Source organism: Chlorocebus sabaeus, chromosome 5 (assembly GCF_047675955.1).
Source record: "Chlorocebus sabaeus isolate Y175 chromosome 5, mChlSab1.0.hap1, whole genome shotgun sequence".
In the NCBI taxonomy this organism is placed as follows: domain Eukaryota; kingdom Metazoa; phylum Chordata; class Mammalia; order Primates; family Cercopithecidae; genus Chlorocebus; species Chlorocebus sabaeus.
Genome location: NC_132908.1, coordinates 10,789,323 through 10,810,342, shown reverse-complemented (window position 1 = coordinate 10,810,342; position 21,020 = coordinate 10,789,323). Strand labels below are relative to the sequence as shown.

The 21,020-nt window shown below is 48.8% G+C and overlaps 1 protein-coding gene across 5 annotated transcripts in view; it reads right to left on the bottom strand.

The window, feature by feature from the left end:
• The window catches only part of CLEC16A (C-type lectin domain containing 16A), a 239,611-nt gene that overhangs the window by 13,409 nt on the left and 205,182 nt on the right, over positions 1 to 21,020 (bottom strand). For all 5 annotated transcript variants that reach the window (XM_073015174.1, XM_073015175.1, XM_007985728.3 and 2 more), the window contains one exon: positions 1,958 to 2,122. In XM_073015174.1, the coding sequence (XP_072871275.1) occupies positions 1,958 to 2,122 (165 nt within the window). The remainder of the gene's footprint in view (positions 1 to 1,957; positions 2,123 to 21,020) is intronic.

The window sequence follows — 21,020 nt, the reverse complement described above, 5'->3', positions numbered from 1 at the left end:
ATACACTCGTCTCCGCAGGCGTGCTGGGGACGCATCAAATGGGAGCAGACACCTCGGAGGTCCTGACTCTCACTTATCGACTGGGACTGCCTGGCCACCTGACAGCCAGGCTAAGAGCCACTGGATTTCTGAGATGAGAAGACACGGCGCTGATACCACGCAGGGGATGGTGGGGGTAGGGACAGAGGGGCTGAGGGAGGCCAAGAAAAAAGAAACTAGCACACACTGCAGACACCAGGCCCTGGGAAAGTGCAGTTGAAGCTTCAGGGGTCACATTCAGGTGGGCATCCATATTCGGAAGTCCATTTTTGATCATTTTTGATACTGTGGGTCTTTGCTTGTTTTAACTTTAGGCAAAGAAGTGTATGGCTCTTTGCTCACTTAGCTGTTGGCTGTACGTTCTTAAAAATGACAGAAAGGTGACTACAGCTACAAGGGGAAGGAAGCTTTCACTCCCAGTGCAATGGTAAATATGTGCGTTGGGCTGCCCATGCAGACACAGAAGTGTGCACACGCAGGCAGGGGGTGGATGCGCACACAGGCACATGAACACACAACCCTGCACGCCCACCCCTGAGCAAGCATGAAACCGGGATCAAGAGGGTTACTGAGGACGCGCCTTAGTTTCTGAAAGAAGCTCTGCCGGAATCTCCCAGCTACAAGCCTGGCAACAGTGGTGGCATCTGCTTGGATGTGCAGCCAACCTTAAATTGGGCTCAGAAATAGCTCACAAGGGGTGGTCATGTCCTGGAGCAGGTGCTGAGTGGAAGAGGATCTCTCAGTAAGGTGGCTGTGGGGTGACCTTCCTGCCTGGGCCTTGTGAAGTCAATAGGAAATGGAGGTAACATTGTGTGTGGATGGGAGAGACACAGGTGGGTTGGGGTACTCTGAGCCACAGCATGAACTGGAAATGCAAAAGCTGGAAGTGCCAGAGAGAGAGAGGTGTAGGTGCCCGGGGAGATCTTGGCTCCTGGTGCTGAGAGGATGGTGACCAAGGGCCCTCGACCTCCCTGGCTCTGCAGTGGCCCGTGTCCTCCTGCCATGATCCATCAATTCAGAACTTAATGAGAGCTGTGACAGGTGCCCCTGAAATATGATGAGTGAGGGCTCTGGAGGGGAACTTGCAGGAGCAGTGAAGGATACTGAGGGTCCCCAGTCAGAGGTGCAGGCAGTTGGTGTGACCCCCTAGACCCATGGTGGGGGGATGCTGCTGGGGCACAGAACATCCCGCTGGCTCAAGGCCATGGATGCTCATCTCTGCTCCTCTGGCTACAATTTGGGGCCATGTTGTTCCAGAGGCCTGGTGTCTGTACTCCCCCACATCTCATGCAGTGAATAGCTCACGGCAGCCGAGAACGAGGAGCCGGGGCATGTCCCATTCCAGGCTGACTCCAGGGGCTCCCATTCACTCCCGGGTTCCCTCTGTGCCATGTCTGAAGTGGAGTAAGTTGAAGGATGGCAGGATACGACTTCATCACATCCTACCAAAAAGTGGCAAAGTGCATGCCTACTCGGACAACCGGACCGCACCACATTTAAGGACAAAACTGGTATGTTACAGAGGAAAAAAAAAAATTAGCAGGAACACGATTCTTTTCCCAGACTGCAAACAATCCCCTCGGGAGACCCCTCCTTGTGACACTTAAGACTGTGGAGGTGATGATGGGTTGGGTTTAGGTGCAGCAGGCCTGCTGCCCATCAGCTCTGCAGTCAGTGACAGCTTCGGTGGGGACCGGCCTGAAAAAGGAGCAATTCTTCCCCATCTGGGAGCTGACCCAGCCCGGGAGGGAACATCAAGTTAGAGGAATCTCTAGAGGCTTCAGGTGCAGATCACCTGAGTGGCAGCATCCTTCAAGTGCTGTGACAAGGAAGACCTGGAGGTCAGGGGTTTTGGTCATGGCGAGGGATCGCGGGGTTCTCCCAAGGTCCCCATATCACTGAGTCACGTGGCCAGTACCTGCTGGGCTCTGGGCTGTGGAGGGGGTGGAGGACGAGCTGGTGCCTCCCGAGTCGCAGTGGCTGGTGCTCCCGCTGCCGCTGGGGCTCCCGCTGGCGGAGGGTGGCGACTGCGAGGACAGGGACGGGGAGCTGTGCTGGTTTATGCACTGGGCCACGGCGAAGCCTGCAAGACAAAGTACCAGGTGACCAAGTGGAAGCAAAGAGCAGGCCTAGGGGCCTCAATTTCACGGTTCCACTGAACAGCTCAACCTCAGTTCCTTGAAAGTCCTGCTCTGTTCCCTGCAACAGGCTGACCTCACTGGTCGTGGCCCCGACCCAGTCACATTTTGAAGCTATTTCAAAGAAAAGGTTTACTACAGGTTTATTTCAAGGAAAAGAGTACAACCAGCCACAGAGCTGAGTGTGGGGCCATGAGTCGTAAATCTGAGTGCCTGATACAGGCTCAGCAGTGTGCCAGCTGTGCCCTTGAAGAGGGACACGCAGCCTCGTGACAAGTTCACCCAGGGATGCTACATGCCCTCACGGTAGAGTCTCAGGCCTCTGCTGATGGTGCTCAAGGAAGGGCACTGGACCCAAGCTCTGAAGTCATATCCGGGCAGGAGGAGAGTGCCCTGGACTCTCCTTCCAGAGAATTTGCTCTGCCCTTCAGGTTCTGGGGAAGTCAGGTTCAGGAACAATGAAAGCTCTGGCAAACAGCTAGTGATGATGGTCTCAAATGGCCCTCAGCATCTCCGGGACTTAGAGGTGCAGTGTGCCCACATGTTTCTGCGGTAAACTGACCCAGCGGGGATGGACAAGCCTCATTTGGAGACACTCAGACCTGGGTGCACCCCTGTTTCCCACACAGAAGCACCAGACACATGAACAGCTATAGTGTTTCTTTTGAGTCTTTCCCAGCCACACCCTGGCGGTAGCATTACCTACTTCCACTATTGTGGGAATAAAATGAGAGAACTATTATCACACTCCAGCACAGGGTGTGGCACATGGTGACAGCTCAGTATACATGTTTGTTCTTTATGTTTTTTTGAGATATGGTTTCACTCTGTTGCCCAGCCTGGAGTGCAGTGGTGTGATCTCAGCTCGCTGCAGCCTTGAGCTCCCAGGCTCAAGTGATCTTCCCACCTCAGCCTCCCTAGCAACTGGGACTACAGGGATGTGCCACCACGCCCAACTAATTTTTTTTTATCTGTAGAGACGGGGGTCCCACTATATTGTCCAGACTGGTCTTGAACTCCTAGACTCAAGTGATCCTCCTGCTTTGGCCTCCCGAAGTTCTGGGATTATAGGTGTGAGCCACCACACTTGGCTGATGTGTTCTTTATGATAAATCAAGGCCCCTTTTACCCGGCCCAGTAGCCCCTCTTCTGGTGGACATTTGCTTTTCCGCAGGCCACGACTTCAGCCCCTAGGAGCTGAGCAGGACTCATGGTGACGGTGTTTCGTAGTACAGAAGCAACCCCAAACTTCGGTGGAGATATGCGGGGTGGGGTGGGGGGGCGTGTCCTTCTTCCAGCTGAGAGAGGGGATCTCAACCCTCCTGGTCATTCCCCCAAGACGAGCCACTCCTCAAGCGAACGCTTTCACCACAGCCAGCCCTGGACCCCATTCATGCCCTGCCTTAACCTTGCACGGTCCAGCTCTCCGCTGACACCACTTCCAGAAGGCCCTCCTGGCCCTGACCTCACCTTTCTTGAAACTCAGGAAGGCTGCAGGGTGTTAGCAGGGGTTGGCATCCTACAACCTGCTGCCTGCTTAGTAAGTAAAGTTTTACTGAAACAAGCCACGGTCCCTTGTTTATTTACACAGGCTATGGCTGTTTTCTCCATCAACGGCAGAGTTGAGCAGTTGCCACAGCGACCACATGGCCTGCAAAGCCTAAAAGGCTTTTTTGCCAGGTTACCTGGCTCTGGACAGAAGCAGTGTGCCCATCTGGTGCAGGGGACGACATCCAGGTTATGGCACCAGGGAAGTCTGGTATTTAACCCTCCTCTGCTCACTTCCCAGCTGTGGGACCTTGGGCAAGTCCCTGACATCCCTCAGCCTCCTTCCTTTCACCTACAGATGGGACCTGTGGCTCTGTCTCCCCAGCTTAGGGCTTAGCAGGACTCTTTTCCTGGCCATCAGGGAGGGGCTATTTGTACTCAAGTTCATGTGAAGCTGTTTTCGTCTAAAGATCAGCTCCTTAAAAGGCAGGGGCCCTATTTATACCCCTAGTTGGGTTTGGGGGTGACGTAACAAGCACTGACTATAATGGCAAGTGCATGGGGCCCGGTGGGAGCAGGGTATGTCTCCAACCGAGGCGGCCATCCTGAGCACCAGCTCCTCTTGCGTGGAGGGTATTTTCTGTCCACACCTACCGCAGAGGTCTGCTTGTGGAGAGAAAGGCAGGATGAATGTAGCTGGAGTTCTCAGGAAGAGGCACAATGTGATATATTGTGTGTGTGTGTCGGGGGCCCGCTCAGATGAACTACGGCAAACATCCGGCAAATCCAAACACTGGGCAGGAAGATTCCTTGGGGACACTCAGCCGCAGCCTCGTGGAACCAGTTTTATAGCTGCTCACTTCTTAATCACTTAGAGCGGTAAACCCCCCAGTTTACAAGCTGTTTACTTGCCTCGAAAATGAATTACCCCTTAACAAATCAAAATGTCAAGATGGCTTTTCCCGAGCTGCCTATTTATCATGGCCATGAACAGAGGGCCAGCCAGGGGCGTAACAGAGTTGGGATTACACCTTGTGTGCTCCCGACAAAGGCCCTGGCCAGAATGGATCAACGACACGGCTGTTGCCAAGGTGGTCACAGGCCCATTCGAAGAAGACACGTCTTTTCTCTTGCCCTCTTTAAAGCCATGGTTTATTATAGCATCATACACCTGGCTTATTATCAAAAGACATCTGCAGTGGGACATGTAGGGTAGCAGATGAGAAGCTGGCACCGCAGTCAGGATGCTTAAATTCTTTTATTTTGGGAATGGGTTGGGATCAAGTCATAGCTTGGCAGTAAAATCTGCATGCACTGAGTTAAACAGAAAAAAAAAAAAAAAATCACCAACCTCCAATCCCACCCATTTGCAGGGTCTAGCTGAGCAGAGGTAACTGAACACATCTCTCCCTCACCCGCTGCTACTACAAATTCCACTTCCCTCCTTTCCACTCTCTTTCTCTTTGCCAGCGGCACTGAGACCAGAAAGCCACAGTGAGTTTTGTGGTTTTTTTTTCTTTATTTTGCTGGATGCCCAAGGTCCCCCACCTGCAATTTCAAGGGGCTTTTCCCCAAATCAAGGTGGCAACACATCAGAGAATCAGGAGGGTGCTGGGCAGAATTTAGGATGGACGCCCATGGCCAGAGCGCCTTGTCCTCTGGTTCCCGCTTCACCCCAGCCAAGCAGTTCTTGATGAACTAGTTTTGGCGGAGGTGCCAGAGGCTTTTGGTACATGAATCAAACACACATGGGCTGCCAAGTAAATGCAAACACACAGACAAGCCAGAGATCGTGCAACAAGGGTGCAGGCAAACAGGTCTCCCTGAGATCCTCTCCAGTGATAACAGTCTTGGCTCTCTCTGGGTATGCTTCAAGGACAGCCTGCAAAACGTGTATCAGAGGCGGTATGAACTTTCACAGCATCTGACCAATTCCACACCTGCAGCATAGTTTCCCATGCTGCAGACGACACTGGGTGGAACCACATGCATTTCTGCAAGGATATTCTACAAGGATATTCAGCATATTGGTGTGTAGAACAGAGGACAGAAGACAGCTGGTATGTCCAAGAGTTGGGGAAAGGCTAAGTGAATTCTAATCCATCTAGATGATGAAATTTCCTGCTGCCAACCAAGATGCTGGTAAGAGAAGATTAGGCGTCGGGGGAAATGCTCAAGATGGAGTCAATGAAAAAAGGTTAGAAAAAGCATATCCCATATGTTCCCGCTCATGTAAAAAATTCATGCTCTCTTTCACCCTTGTCCAGAGCAGAGAAAGCAGACTGGAGGGATTGAAGCTGATGCAGTGAGAGAATCAGGTAGTCATATTGCAGCGAGTTGTTATTTTTTGTGTTTGCCTGAATTTTCCAAGACTCCTATTATAAACCTTATTTTAAACCAAAAAGAAAAAAAAAAAAAAAAAGGGAGGATGATGGAAGAAACACAAGCTGCCTGGGAAGTGGATAGACTCAAGCTCCCAATCCTAACATCCTCCTGAGATGTGTTCTGCCCTCTGAAGCTCTCTCCCCCAGACTCACCAAGAGCGGGGCCAGGCAGGCCACTCCAACAGTAGGGGGACCTATGCCCACGGTGAGACATATCCCCCACTTCCCAGGAGCCCCCAGTTTCATGGGGGGCAGCCCAAAGTCTTCCTGTTGCCCTTTGGCCGTGTTCTACCAGTTATTCTGGGAAGATGAACTAATGAATAACGCTCTGGCATTTGTGAAGCACTAAAATACCACAAAAAGGTCAGTCTTCTATTTTTAGGCCCACTGATAGAAGGAAAGCTGGGCTTGCAGTCAGAACCCCAGGTTTGAGTCCAAGCTCTGCCCAAACTGACATTGAGACCTTGGACACGCCCCCCTCCTCCTCTTCTATGGGTCTTTAAGCTTTCCCCACCAATAATCACTTTACCATGTGATTCAAGATTCAGAGCCAGCCAGCGGCAGCCCAGGGGCTTGCACACGAGTTTTGCTTTGCTTATTTACGTTATATGTGTGTTTGTTGGAGGTACCACCATGGACACGTTGGGAGCTTTTACGCACAGACCTGGATTTCTGGTTTCTTAAAAAATGAAAAGATCTGGCTTTATGGGGCCCCATTCCTGCAGGACAGCACCGGGAGGGAGACGAGCAGAGCTGGTTCCCTGCTCTTGCAACTTGCCTGGCCGTGTGGGCATTTGAGTTGATAATCTCTGCTTTTTATGCCTAGATTGTTGGTCAAATCCACAGGACTCAGGGAAGTTGGAACCCCCAGAGACCTTTCGAGTCAAGGCCCTCTTATAGCCCCAGAATTACTGGGTGTGTGGAGGGGGAGTGGGGATGTAGAAATATGGTGATCTGGGCCGGGCGCGGTGGCTCAAGCCTGTAATCCCAGCACTTTGGGAGGCCGAGACGGGCGGATCACGAGGTCAGGAGATCGTAGACCATCCTGGCTAACACGGTGAAACCTCGTCTCTACTAAAAAATACAAAAAACTAGCCGGGCGTGGTGGCGGGCGCCTGTAGTCCCAGCTACTTGGGAGGCTGAGGCAGGAGAATGGCGTGAACCCGGGAGGCGGAGCTTGCAGTGAGCTGAGATCCGGCCACTGCACTCCAGCCTGGGCGACAGAGCGAGACTCCGTCTCCAAAAAAAAAAAAAAAAAAAAAAAAAAAGAAATATGGTGATCTGCCTCCAGCAGCCTAGGTCGGTCCTCAGACCTCCTAACAAGAACCACTTGCTTTCAACCTTTATTAGGTTGTTTCCTCAGTCTGGAGTTCTCTTTTGCTTCTTTTCTGTCTTTACAAATCCCTGCCCCATTCTTCATGGCTCACACAGCTCAGCATTAGCCTGGGAGGAGTCTTTGCATAGGGTGGAGTTAACTGTTCTCTCCCCTGTGCTTCTGCAGCAGCTCTCTCCAGCCTTGGGGCCTTGATGGGTGTGTAGGAGTTGGCCTACCTAAGTAGGGCATAAGAAATTTGACTGCAAAGATGTTTAGGTATTTAGTGTGATGATTATCATTACATTAATAGCTAGCACCTGGAATCCTCTGGGTTAAGAGGGTTTTGTTAACTTTACTGGGAAGGCTTAAAGAAAAGGAAAAAGAAGAGGGTTTTGGACAAGGTTCTTCATGTTGTTAGCTGTCTCTCAATAACCATTCTCCCTTTGGGCTGCAGTTACAGAACCCAGAAGCTAGGCATGGTCAAGTGACTAAGTTGTGACCGGTGAGACAGAAATGAATGTGGCATGTGGGATTTCCTGGAAAGCTCTTTAAAAGGAAAGGGGGTATACCCTCCTCCATTCTGCTTCCTGGAAAATGGATGCGATGGCTGGAACTCCAGCAGCTACCCTGAGCTATGAGGATGAATCACACATTAGGGACAACAGAACATTGAAAAGGAAGGTGATTAACTTCCCTTTGAATTTATCTTTACTATGTAGTTGAACTTAATCTTAACTGATACAGCTAGGGAAAAAACTTTGTTAATGCAGGGATGTGAGTTAAGTCCCCTAGGGACAAGGGGACGGGCTGGCTCCCAGGATTTCTGGTACAAAGAAAGCTGCCCTACACCTGCTGGGTGGAATCTAGGTGTGGTGGGCTGAAGGGAAAGAAGGAAAGGGGCAAGTGAGGTGGGGAGGTGACCCGTCCCATGACCCCTCAAATCTTTAGGAAACACTTGGCCAACTCTTTCCCATGTGGCGCAAGTGGACTTTTTGGGCGGAAACCAGAGATGGGACTGAGTTTTTGTCTGGGTTCATACCTGGCCACAGAGATTACACACAACGGTTAACACCCAGAAAGAGCGAGGCCCAAGAGAGACTAAAGGGTGGGAAAGGCTTGGATGTGTGCAGGCACAAAAACTAGTGGGCTTGCACCAAAGGTTTTCTGAATCTCCAAGGGAGCAGGGAAGCCCCCCGACCTCTGTGGCCTGCCTGGAGTTGGTGCTGCTTCGTGTATGGTAATTACTCTGAGGATATTGGCCATGTGACTAAAGTGCAACTATTTCAGGCTTAAAAAAAAAAATCTACCCTTGGAAGATGTGAAAACTACCTGAGCTTATAGGGGATTCCACAGGGCGTTTTCAGGGAGCTGAAAGGGAAGGAACCCAGTTGGCTCTGAATTCAATTTGGGGATTCTCCACTCTACTCAAAAGCGCTAACCTCACCCTGCAGCCTCATCCCCTACAGATGTACTTACATACTACCTGTTTCCAGGAAGGGTTTGAGATGGCTTATATTTTAAAACCCAAGCCTAAATGCCATAGATACTAAATACTGAAAGCTACTAAAACAAAAAGTAAGAGCTGAACAATAAAAGATGAAAAGTTATATCAGAAAGACTTCAAGCTACGGGAAGCTAATGTCACCATTTAACTCTGAGCTTCTTAGGAGCTAAGACCACAGACAAAAAAACAGGTGACCTACATGACACACCAATTCACCCGCAAGGTTTCTGTCCCATGAAACCCTCCTGGGGCATGTCTTTAAAAGCAGCTTCCTGGGAGATACACCTGCCTGACTGCAGATGGAACCTCATTCTGCAAAGATAGTGCCCTATGACAGCCCTTTTCAAACATTTTTTCTAAATAGTGAAACTCCAATTTATACATGAGATGAAAATGGAACTGCCCGGGCTGGCATGGTGCCTTACCAAGGAGGGGCTGCCCCTCCCCTTTCTAGACACTTCCGTGGATCCCACTTTTGAAAATCACAGACAGGGCAAGGCTGGCCAGCCGGGTAATGTAATGAGGGGCTGGAGGTAAAACGCTGGTGGTCCTATCTGTCATCTGTTTCCCCTTATTTAATAGACACATGCACACTGAGAAACCATTCTCTTCTACTAAAACAACAGTGCAGGCATGCTAATACGTGCAGTCCATGGGACATTCAGCTTTTGTGTCAGGGAGATGGCAGGGACTGGTACAGACTGGGGCAAACTAGAAAGCGCAGATCCCAGCTTCTAACTCCTGTTGCATGAGAACATGGACCTCAGCATGGTCACAGTCTCCAGTTCTTCAAGAGAAGCTGGATATGTGGATTTTGACATAACGCCTCCTGATTTTGAAAATGTTGACAGCTTCATTCATACTCCTTTTGAAAATTAAGAAGTGGGTAACCCCAAGCCAGCCAAGCCAAGCCGTTTGTATGCAACCAGAGGGGTCTCCAGCCTTTTTTTTTTTTTTTTTTCTTTTCTGAGCTCTGTCATCTCATGTATAAATTGGAGTTTCACTATTTAGTCTCGCCCTGTCACCCAGGCTGGAGTGCAGTGGCACAATCTTGGATCCCTGTAACCTCCGCCTCCCAGGTTCAAGCGATTCTCCTGTCTCAGCCTCCCGAGCAGCTGGGATTACAGGCGTGCACCATCATGCCCAGCTAATTTTTGTATTTTTAGTAGAGACGGGCCACCATGCTGGCCAGGCTGGCCTCAAACTCCTGACAAGTGATCCTCTTCCCTTAGCCTCCCAAAGTTCTGGGATTATAGGCATGAGCCACTGCACCCGGTCTTCAGCCTCTGTTTTTAACCCCACGGTGTCTGTCATACCTTGGGGCCTCCTTGACCAAACTCTGGAGATGGGTGGCTTTTGAGTCTGAGGTATGAGACTAAGACATTTAAGTCTCAGTGAGAGGTGTGTCAAAGAAGTCCAGTTTTCAATAGCCCTCTTTTAGGAAAAAGCTCTAAGATTTGGACAGGAGAGCTGCCTGCCCTAAGAAAAACCTACACTTATTTATGGTTGTTGCAGATTGCAAAGCATAACATAAAACCCGCTGAGGGCTGATTCAGGAGAAGCAACCCATGCATATTCCACAGTCTCTGCCGTGAATGAGGACCATGAGGCACGGGTGCCCTGAGCTTGCCTTTCATTAGCAAATTCATTCCGAGGCTGTGGCTCAGGTTTCTGACGATGCAGTGTTCATATTTTCTCACCACCCATCACGATGCTGGGAAACAGTAAAAAAATCAATCGGCCCTGTGACCTCGCACACAAACTGAAGACAGCAAAAGTGTGCATGGCCTTATTTCTCCCCTCGCCAGCTCCTTCCTTCCTTGGATCTGCCCTTTCACCTCTCAGTGCAGCCTGCCAGGTCCCTGGGGCGAGAGATGGGGGGCTGGGAGGTGACTAAGTCTGGGACTTCAGCTGCTGGTGGCTCTGGACAGACTGCGGCTTACTAGAAAGATCTGCAGGTGACATAGAACCTTCTTGTTCGTGCTTCTGACTCAAGAAGTGGCTCTGGATCCTACCCCCGGCAAGATGACAGCAATGCCCGTGGGCGGGCGGGGTCTAGGAGTTACTCAGTAGGGGGCTACTCTAGGAAGGCCACCTTAGGAAGACAGGGCACAGGGCCCGAACTACCCACGGCTGATCAAAGAGGAGGTGTTGGGGGCTGAGGAAGCAGGGTTCAGATTCAGGTCCAGCAACAGCACCCCCACATGGGCCAGGTGAGGCCTGGGTCCTTGCCCGTGATTCCTCTTAGGAATCTACACAAAAACAAAGGCATCTACTGACATGTGGGCAGGGTTCAGATGGCAGTGACTCCAAGGGCCTGCAGGAGCCTTGGGGGCCCCCAGAAGTTTCCTCCCTCACTGCCAGGACCCTGAAGTTTGGGAAAGCTTCAGGTATTTGCATAGAGACCCCCTTTTCAGTATCCCTTTAATAAGTCTCAAATGATTTACTGTTTCAGTGCACAAAACTCTGTGCTTTCGGGGCAATGAAGGACTTGCCCCCAAATGGTGATATCTGATTTTCTTCCTGTGCACTGGTGCTGAAGAAGCCACTTTCTGTCCAGCCCAGGGGGCACATCTACACATCAGGCACCTGGGGAAGGGACATTCCTACGGTCTCTCTGGGCCAAGCCCGAGCCACCACCATGGGCGACCCCCATATCACTGACTGGGCTGCACCTCACAATGCTTAAAGACTTTTTATTTCTGGTTGCTTTTCAAGGGATAACATGTCCAACATACAAAAATAGCTGGGAAATTGCAGAATCTTTTAGCCTATAGCTCTTTATCCATGGATAAATCCTCTCAGATTTTAAGCACTATCCTTGAAAACCTGCAGAAAAGAAAAAATGATCTTTCAGTATCTTGCTTTCTCTCTGTGTCATTTCTGTCCTAATTGTGCCCTTAGAAATGTTTTTGCAGTGGGTGAAGGTCTGCCTGTGCAGGCTGCCACCCACGGGGAGCACCAAGTCTTAATGCCTCTTTTGCTACCCTGGAGGGGGGCATCTGGGCTGTCTCAATGTGAGGAATGCGTGCATTTTACATGAGCACCTATCCATGCCACAGAGGGTTGCCTGGCACATGAGGGACACAAGTGGACCAGATCTTGGAATCTCTCGCAGTGATGCAACCTTGCTTTGGATTTCTAGAACTGAAGGTCGCCAGGGCTGGGCTTGATTCCCAAGGACCCGGTCCCTGCCTTGCCCAGCCCCTGCCCTCTTCCACTGGTATTACCGTCTGTAAATTAGCAAGCAAAGAGCTCCACAACAGTCTCTCAGCCAAGGCACTAGCAAGCTTGGGAGCGGCCATCTGGGCTGCCTCTCTACAGAGGCAGTCAGCAGGGCTGAAACGGCAGCAGGAGGAAGGCGGGTTAGACAACGCCCAGGAGACTCCCAGGAATAGGCGCTCACTGACCCCAGCTGGAGTGGAACCAGGAATGCACCAGGAGCGGGGTGGGTCACTATGGCCCTGCTTGCAAAGGATGGTCCCCCAAGGTTCTGGCTGGCCAAGGAGCGCCACATTAGTTTTTTTTATGTTTATTTTTTTTTTGAGATAGAGTCTCGCTCTGTCACCCAGGCTGGAGTACAGTGGCGCGATCCCAGCTCACTGCAACCTCTGCCTCTTGGGTTCAAGTAATTCTCCTGCCTCAGCTTCCCAAGTAGCTGGGACTGCAGGCATGTGTCACCATGCTCGACTAATTTTTTTGTATTTTTAGTAGAGACAGGGTTTCACCATGTTGGCTAGGTTGGTCTTGAACTCCTGACCTCAGGTGATCCACCCGCCTTGGCCTCCCAAAGTGCTGGGATTACAGGTGTGAGCCACCATGCCCGGCCAGGAGTGCCAGATTCTTCCCTAACAAGTCTCTTATCCCATTAGCCCCGTTTTGACCTTTTCGGCCAGAAGCAGGGAGGCGGTGCGGTGTGTATCCTACACTGACATGTTCGGCCTGCTCCATGTGTTCTAGGAGGTGGCACTGTACAAAGGGGCCAGGGAATTAGACTTGATTCTCTGCAAAAGGCATGTGTAGTTGACACATACTTAGTATGCGCCCAAGGCAGACAGCAGCATTCCTGTGGTCCCATTCCATTCGCTTGTGTTCGCCAGGACTCTGATTTTGCAGGGTGGGGTGGTTAACTTCTGTAGCTGGGCCACCTCACCAAAGTCTCTCCTACCATGTGTTTTAACAGATTGGGGCTAGGCCAGACCGACAGCTGATGACGTTCTATGACACATTATCTACAACAAGAACTGAAGATACTATCTGGAACTATGTGAGTCAGATAGAATCAGGGAGTATGTGCAGAGCCACAGAAAGGCAGCGATGGATATCAGCACAGAACAAGCTTCAGAAGCCCACAGCTGTGGTTGTTAAGTGGACAGGGCTCTGTCGACATCTGCCCTGGCAGAGCTGTGGGACATGGCCGACCAGATGGCTGGACACGAGCCTTCTGCTATCTGCAGGGGAGAAACCTTAAGAACAGCTCCTTGGCTTTAGGCCTGTCACTTTTACTCTGGCTGCAAGATACAGTGGTGAGGAGAGTACCACGGGTCTGGGCATGTGACAGCAGGGGACCTGTTGACCCCATGAGCCTGTGTCCTCTAAAGCGCTGTTGTCACTCTAAAGCAGAGAGACACCACCACACTTTACAGGGTTTGTGAGGGTGAAAGCATTCATGCAATCTGAATGTTCAGGTAGCACTTGCTGTTTTGACTCCTTGGCTGGAATTTATGGTGCCTGGAACTTGGGCCCAATGAGGCAATAATTGGGATTTTCTTCTTTTTTTTGGAGACAGGGTTTTACTCTGTCACCAAGGCTGGAGTGCAGTGGCATGATCCCGGCTCACTGCAGCCTCTTGACCTCTCCAGGCTCCGGTGATCCTCCCACCTCAGCCTCCCGAGTAGCTGGGACTACAGGTGCACACCACCACGCCTGGCTAATTTTTGTATTTTTTGTAGAGATGGGTTTTTTTTTTTTCCCCTTTTTTTTTTGAGATGGAGTCCCACTCTGTCACCCTGACTGGAGTACAATAGCACGAGCTCAGCTCACTATAACCTCCAACTCCTGGGTTCAAGCGATTCTCTTACCTCAGCCTCCCAAGTAGCTGGGATTATAGGCAACTGTCACTACACCTGGCTAATTTTTTTGTATTTTTAGTAGAAATGGGATTTCACCATGTTGGCCAGGCTGGTATCGAACTCCTGACCTCAGGTGATCCACCCGCCTCGGCCTCCCAAAGTGCTAGGATTACAGGTGTGAGCCCCCAAGCCTGTCCTGGGATTTTCATTTTTATAAGTGTCTTTAGACAAAGGGGTATGTAGCAAAAGAAATGGCCCAGTTCTTTGGAGAAAAGAATGAGACACAAAACATTAGCTGTTCCTCACATTAGCTGTTATGACTGAAGGTTTTAGGAGTTAACAAAGTGAGACACGAGAGAGCGTTTCTAAAGGAACTTTAAATATCTAGGTTTAAGGGATTTATATGAAAATCGTTTATGAGAAAAATAAAGTTATTTCCATCTAGATTTTTAAAACACCTCATGTTACACTGCATTCAAGACACAGGACTGTTCTGTTTGCATTTCTTTGATAGAGAGTTGAATGGATGAGCTTGGACCATATGCAACTGCCAATATTCAACTAACCTGACCTACAGAAACAGCCATTTCATATGGTTCAATCTATTCTAAGTCCAACCCTCTTAAAGATCTCCACCAGAACAATTCATGGAGGATGGGGATGGAGGGAACAGCCAGCAGTGTGTTCAGACAAATAAATGGCTTTCCCCAATTCTCCATTTCTCTTTGCCCTGTCTGCGCTTGTGTGTGCAGGAGTGTGCGTGAGTACACACCTGTGTGTGTTCCTTCCTCCAGCTACATTCATCCTTTCATTTCCAAAATCGGTAGTTTCAACAAAATGCTTGGAAATAAGGTTGGCACTTATGGGGAGGTGTGTGTCTTCTTGACAGAAAATCCACAAAAAGGGACTTACTAGGAACTGAAAGCGCTTCTCAAATGGGCTAGGTTTGCTTTCTTTTCCCTTTGTTCCTCCTTACAGATGCTAAGCTAATGTGTCCAATGTTAAAAATCACCCTGGCTATTCTGCATTTGTAGTTTTGCCTTATTTTTTTAGTATTATTAATATTTTATCATAAAAGTATTGATTTCCTTTAACTAAGAGACTTTAAAGTTTGCTGCATTCTTAAGCATGATTTTATTATGTCTCGGGGCCAAATGTTTTTCCCTCCCCCCAAAGGAATGCTTTTCGTTTTCTATAATGTGTGTCAAGAAGAAAAGAGGAATTGATTCACAGAATTCTGCATTATAGGCAACTTTTAAGGAACGTATCTAGTATGTCTACTTAGAGAAATGTTTCTTAAACACATCGCATCGTATGTTTCATTGTTTAGCCTTTTTAATCTGTTAGACGTAAGAACCAAAGCACAACGTTTATGTTAAAATACAAGACAGTTTCAAAGAAGCAAATCTGGGAAAATGAAGACAACTCTGGACATGACCCTAAAGCTGTCAACTCCTCACAAGTGCTCCAGGGGTCATAAAAACCTTAGTTTCTACATTGTCATCCTCTTCCTTCAAGAAAGGCAACAGAAAACGAGAAGGAGTCCTGCTGGCGAGGTGGGGGCTACCTAGAAAAGGCATCATTTCCCTTTCTATGTAAATCGCCGGTGTCAGATGCCAATTGCAGAGTTGGGGAAGGAAGGCTCCATTTTACAGAACCCATTCAGGAAGCAGGCGGGGGGCAGTAACTGGCAAACCAACACAGCGCTCTGCAATGTTTAAATATTGAACATCCTTTCTCCTTCCTCTACATTTATTATTAACTTGGACCCACATCACTATGTGCATTGACTTCATTTCTTCCCAAGAATCCAAGACACAGTGGACAACGCTCAGAGGCTGCGGGGTGGGGGTGGAGGGGAGATTTGGGTTTCTTGCTTCATACCCTCGCTGGAGATCCTTTCCGGTCAGCCTCACAGTTTTAGAGCCATGAATTCCTGGAAGCGTCTCAGCCTTTCAATGACCCTTGGCGCCCGAATGCAGATGATTAGTGCCCCAAATATTGACAGGCTGGACTTTCTTCCCCTTTCACACAGGGGAGCAGCGTCACAGGGAGGCTGCAGGAAAGATGCTGTCACCACCTGATGGGCAAGATTGTGGGAACGTCATGACAGGTGTTCTATCGTTTCGGACCACAGTGGTGCCCTTAGCTTTGACCAGGTAGAAACAATGCTCAGGATGCTGTGTGAATGCTACAGGAGACCTGGTTAAAAACAAACAACCCTATCTACAGACACCGGTAACTGATGTCTTTTGCTCGGTTTCTAGACAACAGAGAAGGGGCTGGCACTGGCCTTGCTCTGACAGATACAACCCATCAGATGTCAGTGTCCTGGATCAGCAGCCAAGCAAATGCAGAGTTTGGGCCCCCGCATCACTCCTCATGAAGATGAACATTTGGGATCAGAAATAGAAACCTCAAATCTCTCCAGAAAATAAGGCAGCACCTTTTCTTGGGAATAGGTAAGGGTGGCAGGGTGGACCATCCATCAGGCCCATGCAGACACCAGCTGCCCTCCTGCAGAGGGAAGATCCTGCAGGTATGCTAGCAGGATGAGCTGGTTATGAGCATTCGTTTTTCCTGGGCTTTTAGCTGTTCAAGTAAAATTGTCTCAAATGACTGGCCTAAGGCTTCCACTTTCTTTTAAAAGACAGCACTACATTTGAGATCGATGTTTTCCCCTGAAACGTAGGCTAAATTTATCCTTCTGTGCATCCTGCTCTCTAGTCTCTGTGCTAAGCTGGTCCTTGCCATGCTGAGTTAGGCATCTGCTGTTCAATGCTGGTTCCTAGCCGGCAGTACTCAAGCACCTAGTTGTATCCTTTCGCTCATCACACACACAAAACCCTCTGGTTCTCTGAGAGATTCCTCTGCTGCCTCTTTCTCCGTAGTTCTGTTAATTAAGCTGTTGCTTCCCAGGCTCCTTACCTGTCTCCAGCTCTCAGAACTACCCTAAAACGCTATCAAGTTGGCTCCATTTGAACGGTTCCAGAGACCCCCTTCCCCAGTCAGCCCCCGCCCCCCGAAAGTGGCTGAGTACTCATTATTTGATTGCCTTTTGCAGTAGTGGGCTGGTGCAGGCTGCCATGGGCTTAACGGACTGAACTAAATCAGAGTACTCACTACTCTCTCTTGGGCTTGTTTGGCAAGCTGCCCTGTGAGTGAAATTGCACTGATTGATTTAATGCCTGAGGCCCAGAGGGCCCAGTATTTCTGAAATCTCTATTCATCTATACAGATGCAAGAGAACATGCCCTAAACAGACATTCTGAGCTATGGTTTCTACTTTGCTATTAACCCGCAGACTTGCTCTCCTTTTGGCAGGAATTTGGCACAGGCAGGCAGAGGCACACACACACGTGCAGAGGACTTCAGCTGGGAGCACTGGGCAGGAGGCATTTGAGAGCCCAGGTGAATGAAGACAAGGGCCCAGGTGTGGTCAGGTGGGCATCCCTCTACTCTGCTTTCTGGAAGGCAACTTGGCAAGGTGCCACCCAGAGCCTGACAAATGGACAGTCCCTTTGACTCTAAGGAATGGTTTCTGGAGGAACAGTTGAAAATGCAGACCAAGATTTCTTAATAAGGATGTTCGTCATAGGGTGATTCATAATGTAGTAGAAACAACGTAAGTGGCCAGTATAAGCGGATTAAGTAAAACCTGGCAAATTCAAACTCTTTCGGTTTCACTGTGTCCCCTTCAAATTCTTAGGCTGAAGTCTTAACCTCCAGTACCTCAGACTCAGAATGTGACCTCGTTTGGAAATGGGGTCATTTTACAGATGCAGTTAGTTAAGATGAGGTCATTAGGTTTGGTCCAAATCCAGTAAGACTGTGTCTCCTAAAAAGTGAAAATTTGGACGTAGATTTTCACACAGGTAGAAAGAACATCATGTGAAGATGAAGGCAAGACTGGAATGATGCTTCTACAAGCCAAAAAGTAGTAAAGATTGCCAGCAAAACACCAGAAGCGAAGGAGGGAGGCCTGGACCAGAGTCCTCCTCACACCCCTCAGAGGAAACCAGCCCTGCCAATACCTTGATTTTACCCTTCTACCCTCCAGAACTGTGAGATGATCAATTTCTGCTGTTTATGGCACCCAGTTTGTGGGACTTTGTTAGGGCCACCTCAGGAAACTAACACTCAGACAATGTACTATTATGCTGCCATCAAGAATGAAGTTTAGAAGAGGCATTTTACAGTACAGGGAAGTGCTTCTGACATTACGGCAACGTTGTTAAAACAAAACCTTGTAACTCAGCAGTTCTGCTTCTTGTACTGCTCATGCACACACAGAGAGGTGTGGCCAAGGATGCCCACTGCAATGCTGCCTGGGATAGAAAAAGACTAAGATGACTGAATCACTCAGCCAAAGAAACGCAAGTAGCCAAGCTTTGGAATACTACGCAGCCATGAAAAGGAATGTGTGAAATCTGTAAGTGCTAACACAGATTCCTGATTTACAGTGGTGTCTGAAAAGAGCAAGGTGCAGCAAGGTATACAGAATTATGATTTTATTTAAGGGAAGCCCAAACCTTAAGACAATTACAGATCCATACATAACTCCTTAACCTAAACCTCTGTGGCCAGATATGTCTTGGAATTTAGAATCTTTAGGAGGTAAAAGGCCATGTAGGGCACACACTGTTAGCTGGGTCTTGAGCAGCTAAAACCAAACACTGAATTTTTGCAGAAATGAAAACATAAACTCACAATAACTGGCATCAATGACTCTTATAAACCCACCCATAAATAGCTGAAGGCAGGTTTTGGTTTTGCCATCATATGAGTTAGGAAAGATCTTTTGATTTTCAGAGCTGTTTGGGTTTCAGAATTGCAGAGAAGGGGTTGTGGCTCTGTCCTGTCCATCAGCTCTGGGCACATGTATGAAATGCAACTGCACAGAGAAGGGTCTAGAAAAATAAAAAGAAGGCAAATGATGACTGAGGGATATCTGAGGAAGGGTGGTAACTGATGGGGTCTTAAGTCTCACCTGCAATGTTTTGTTTTGTTTTGTTTTTGAGACATAGTCTCACTTTGTCGCCCAGGCTAGAGTGAACTGGTACGACCCTGGCCCACTGCAACCTCTGCCTCCCAGGTTCAAGCCATTCTCATGCCTCAGTCTCCCAAGTAGCTGGGATTACAGGTGAGCACCATCATGCCCGGCTATTTACATTTTTAGTAGAGATGGGGTTTTGCCATGTTGCCCAGCCTGGTCTTGAACTCTTGAGCTCAGGCAATCTGCCCACCTCAGCCTCCCAAAGTGTTGGGATTACAGGCGTGAGTCACTGTGCCTGGCCTGATTTTTTCAAAAATCAACAATTAACTCATGTGTGTATATATATATATGTGTGTGTGTGTGTGTGTGTATATATATATATATATTTTTTTTTTTAATGAGAGAAAGAGACAAAACAGGGAAGATAGAAGTGGAAAGTAAACAGAAATATTAACAATGTTTTCTTCTGGGTTGATAGGATTGTGATTTCTCCTTCCTGTAGCTTCTCAGTTTTCATTTATAATATTCTACATTCATGTATTAATGCACAAAAATTAATACAATGGGTCTGCAGTAATAGCAAAACAGCTGACTGGTTCTATCCATTCCTGTCATCATCAGCTCATCCCCAGGGCCTCAGTGACTCTGTGGGGTCAAGTCCCATTGCCTGCCTGACTCACTGCCACTGGTGACTTGTGCTCTGATGGCCCCACACCTCCCTGCCTGTGAAGCGCGGCTCCTCCCCTGGACTCTGCTAACATACTGGCTGCTTTGATTCACCATCTCTCTTTCTCCTTGTCCTTTATTTTTCTGCCCTCTTTGGCCTTTGATTGCTTTTTGGGAGTTTATCATATTGAACTTTTATCCCTTTCCAGGAAACTCTATTATTTTTTTCTTCCCTTTCACAATTAATAAATAATCATGAGAGCCCTTCTTTGGACAGAAGTACATCCTGCCTCCTACACAGAACTGCTGGAGCTTCTCTTTTATGGCTCTTCTGGGCCTCAACCGAAGGGCATATCACCTGTCACAGGAGGGAGAGCATTCTGGTACATCGCTGTGCTTGGAGGGGGGGCGCCAGCTGTTGGCTCATTATTTGAGCTGCTCCTGGTCCTACAAGATAGCTGTGCTTTCCTGCCCATACAGGGGATGGAGCACTGGCCTGGGAGTCTAAAGGCTGGGGTATGGACAGGGAAACAAAGGCGCATAATATAAGCTAAGAGGGTGGGCTTTGGGGGCAGACAGACACGGGAGGAGGAGGTAGAGGAGGACAGAGAGTCAGGCTTTTAGGGCCATATGGTCTCTGTCACAACAAGTCTCTCCCATTGCAGCCAAAGCAGCTATAGAGGATACGCCACCACGTGGGTGGGGTTGTGCCTCCATCAGTCGTCATTGGCAGGACAGCAGGTGGCTGGATTTGGCCTGCAGGGCTGGATTTGGCCTGCTCCATCAAGGCCAGCCACAGCCCTCATGCTGACTGGCTGTGTAATAGAAATTGTAGCCTTGAGCCTCCATTTCCCTGGCATAATATGGGGGGAATAATCCCTATGTCATACATCATTGTGAGGATTAAGTGAGAAGAGTACACACAACCTTGCTTAGCACAGTGTCTGATACACAGTAACTGCTCAATAAATAGTACCTGGATTGTCAAGTTCTAGTGCCTCCAGACCTCCTCCACCAGGAGGTGGAGGTTTTCACCATACAAAAAGGCCACAACTAGCCCTAATTACGTCCAAGACATAGTATGTGGCATTTGGGATGACATTTTTAAAAGTCATTGGCATGAGCTGGACGTAGTTGCTGGCATACCATCTAGCAGCACCAGGAAGTAAGTTCTAGAGCAACAAGCAGGTACTGGTCACCTGTTTTCCATCTCAAATCCACAACACGAACTGCTCACCGCACTTCTAATGTTCACAGCAGTGATTCTAATACTTTCTTTCTTTCCCAGAAATCATGATTCTGAGGTCAGACCACAATCAACAGAGATTTCTGGAAAGGTATGAAATGCAAACTTATCTCATAATTTACAGGAAAGAAAAGGGAACAGGAGGCCATTTTACCAGTAAGAACAGAGTTTT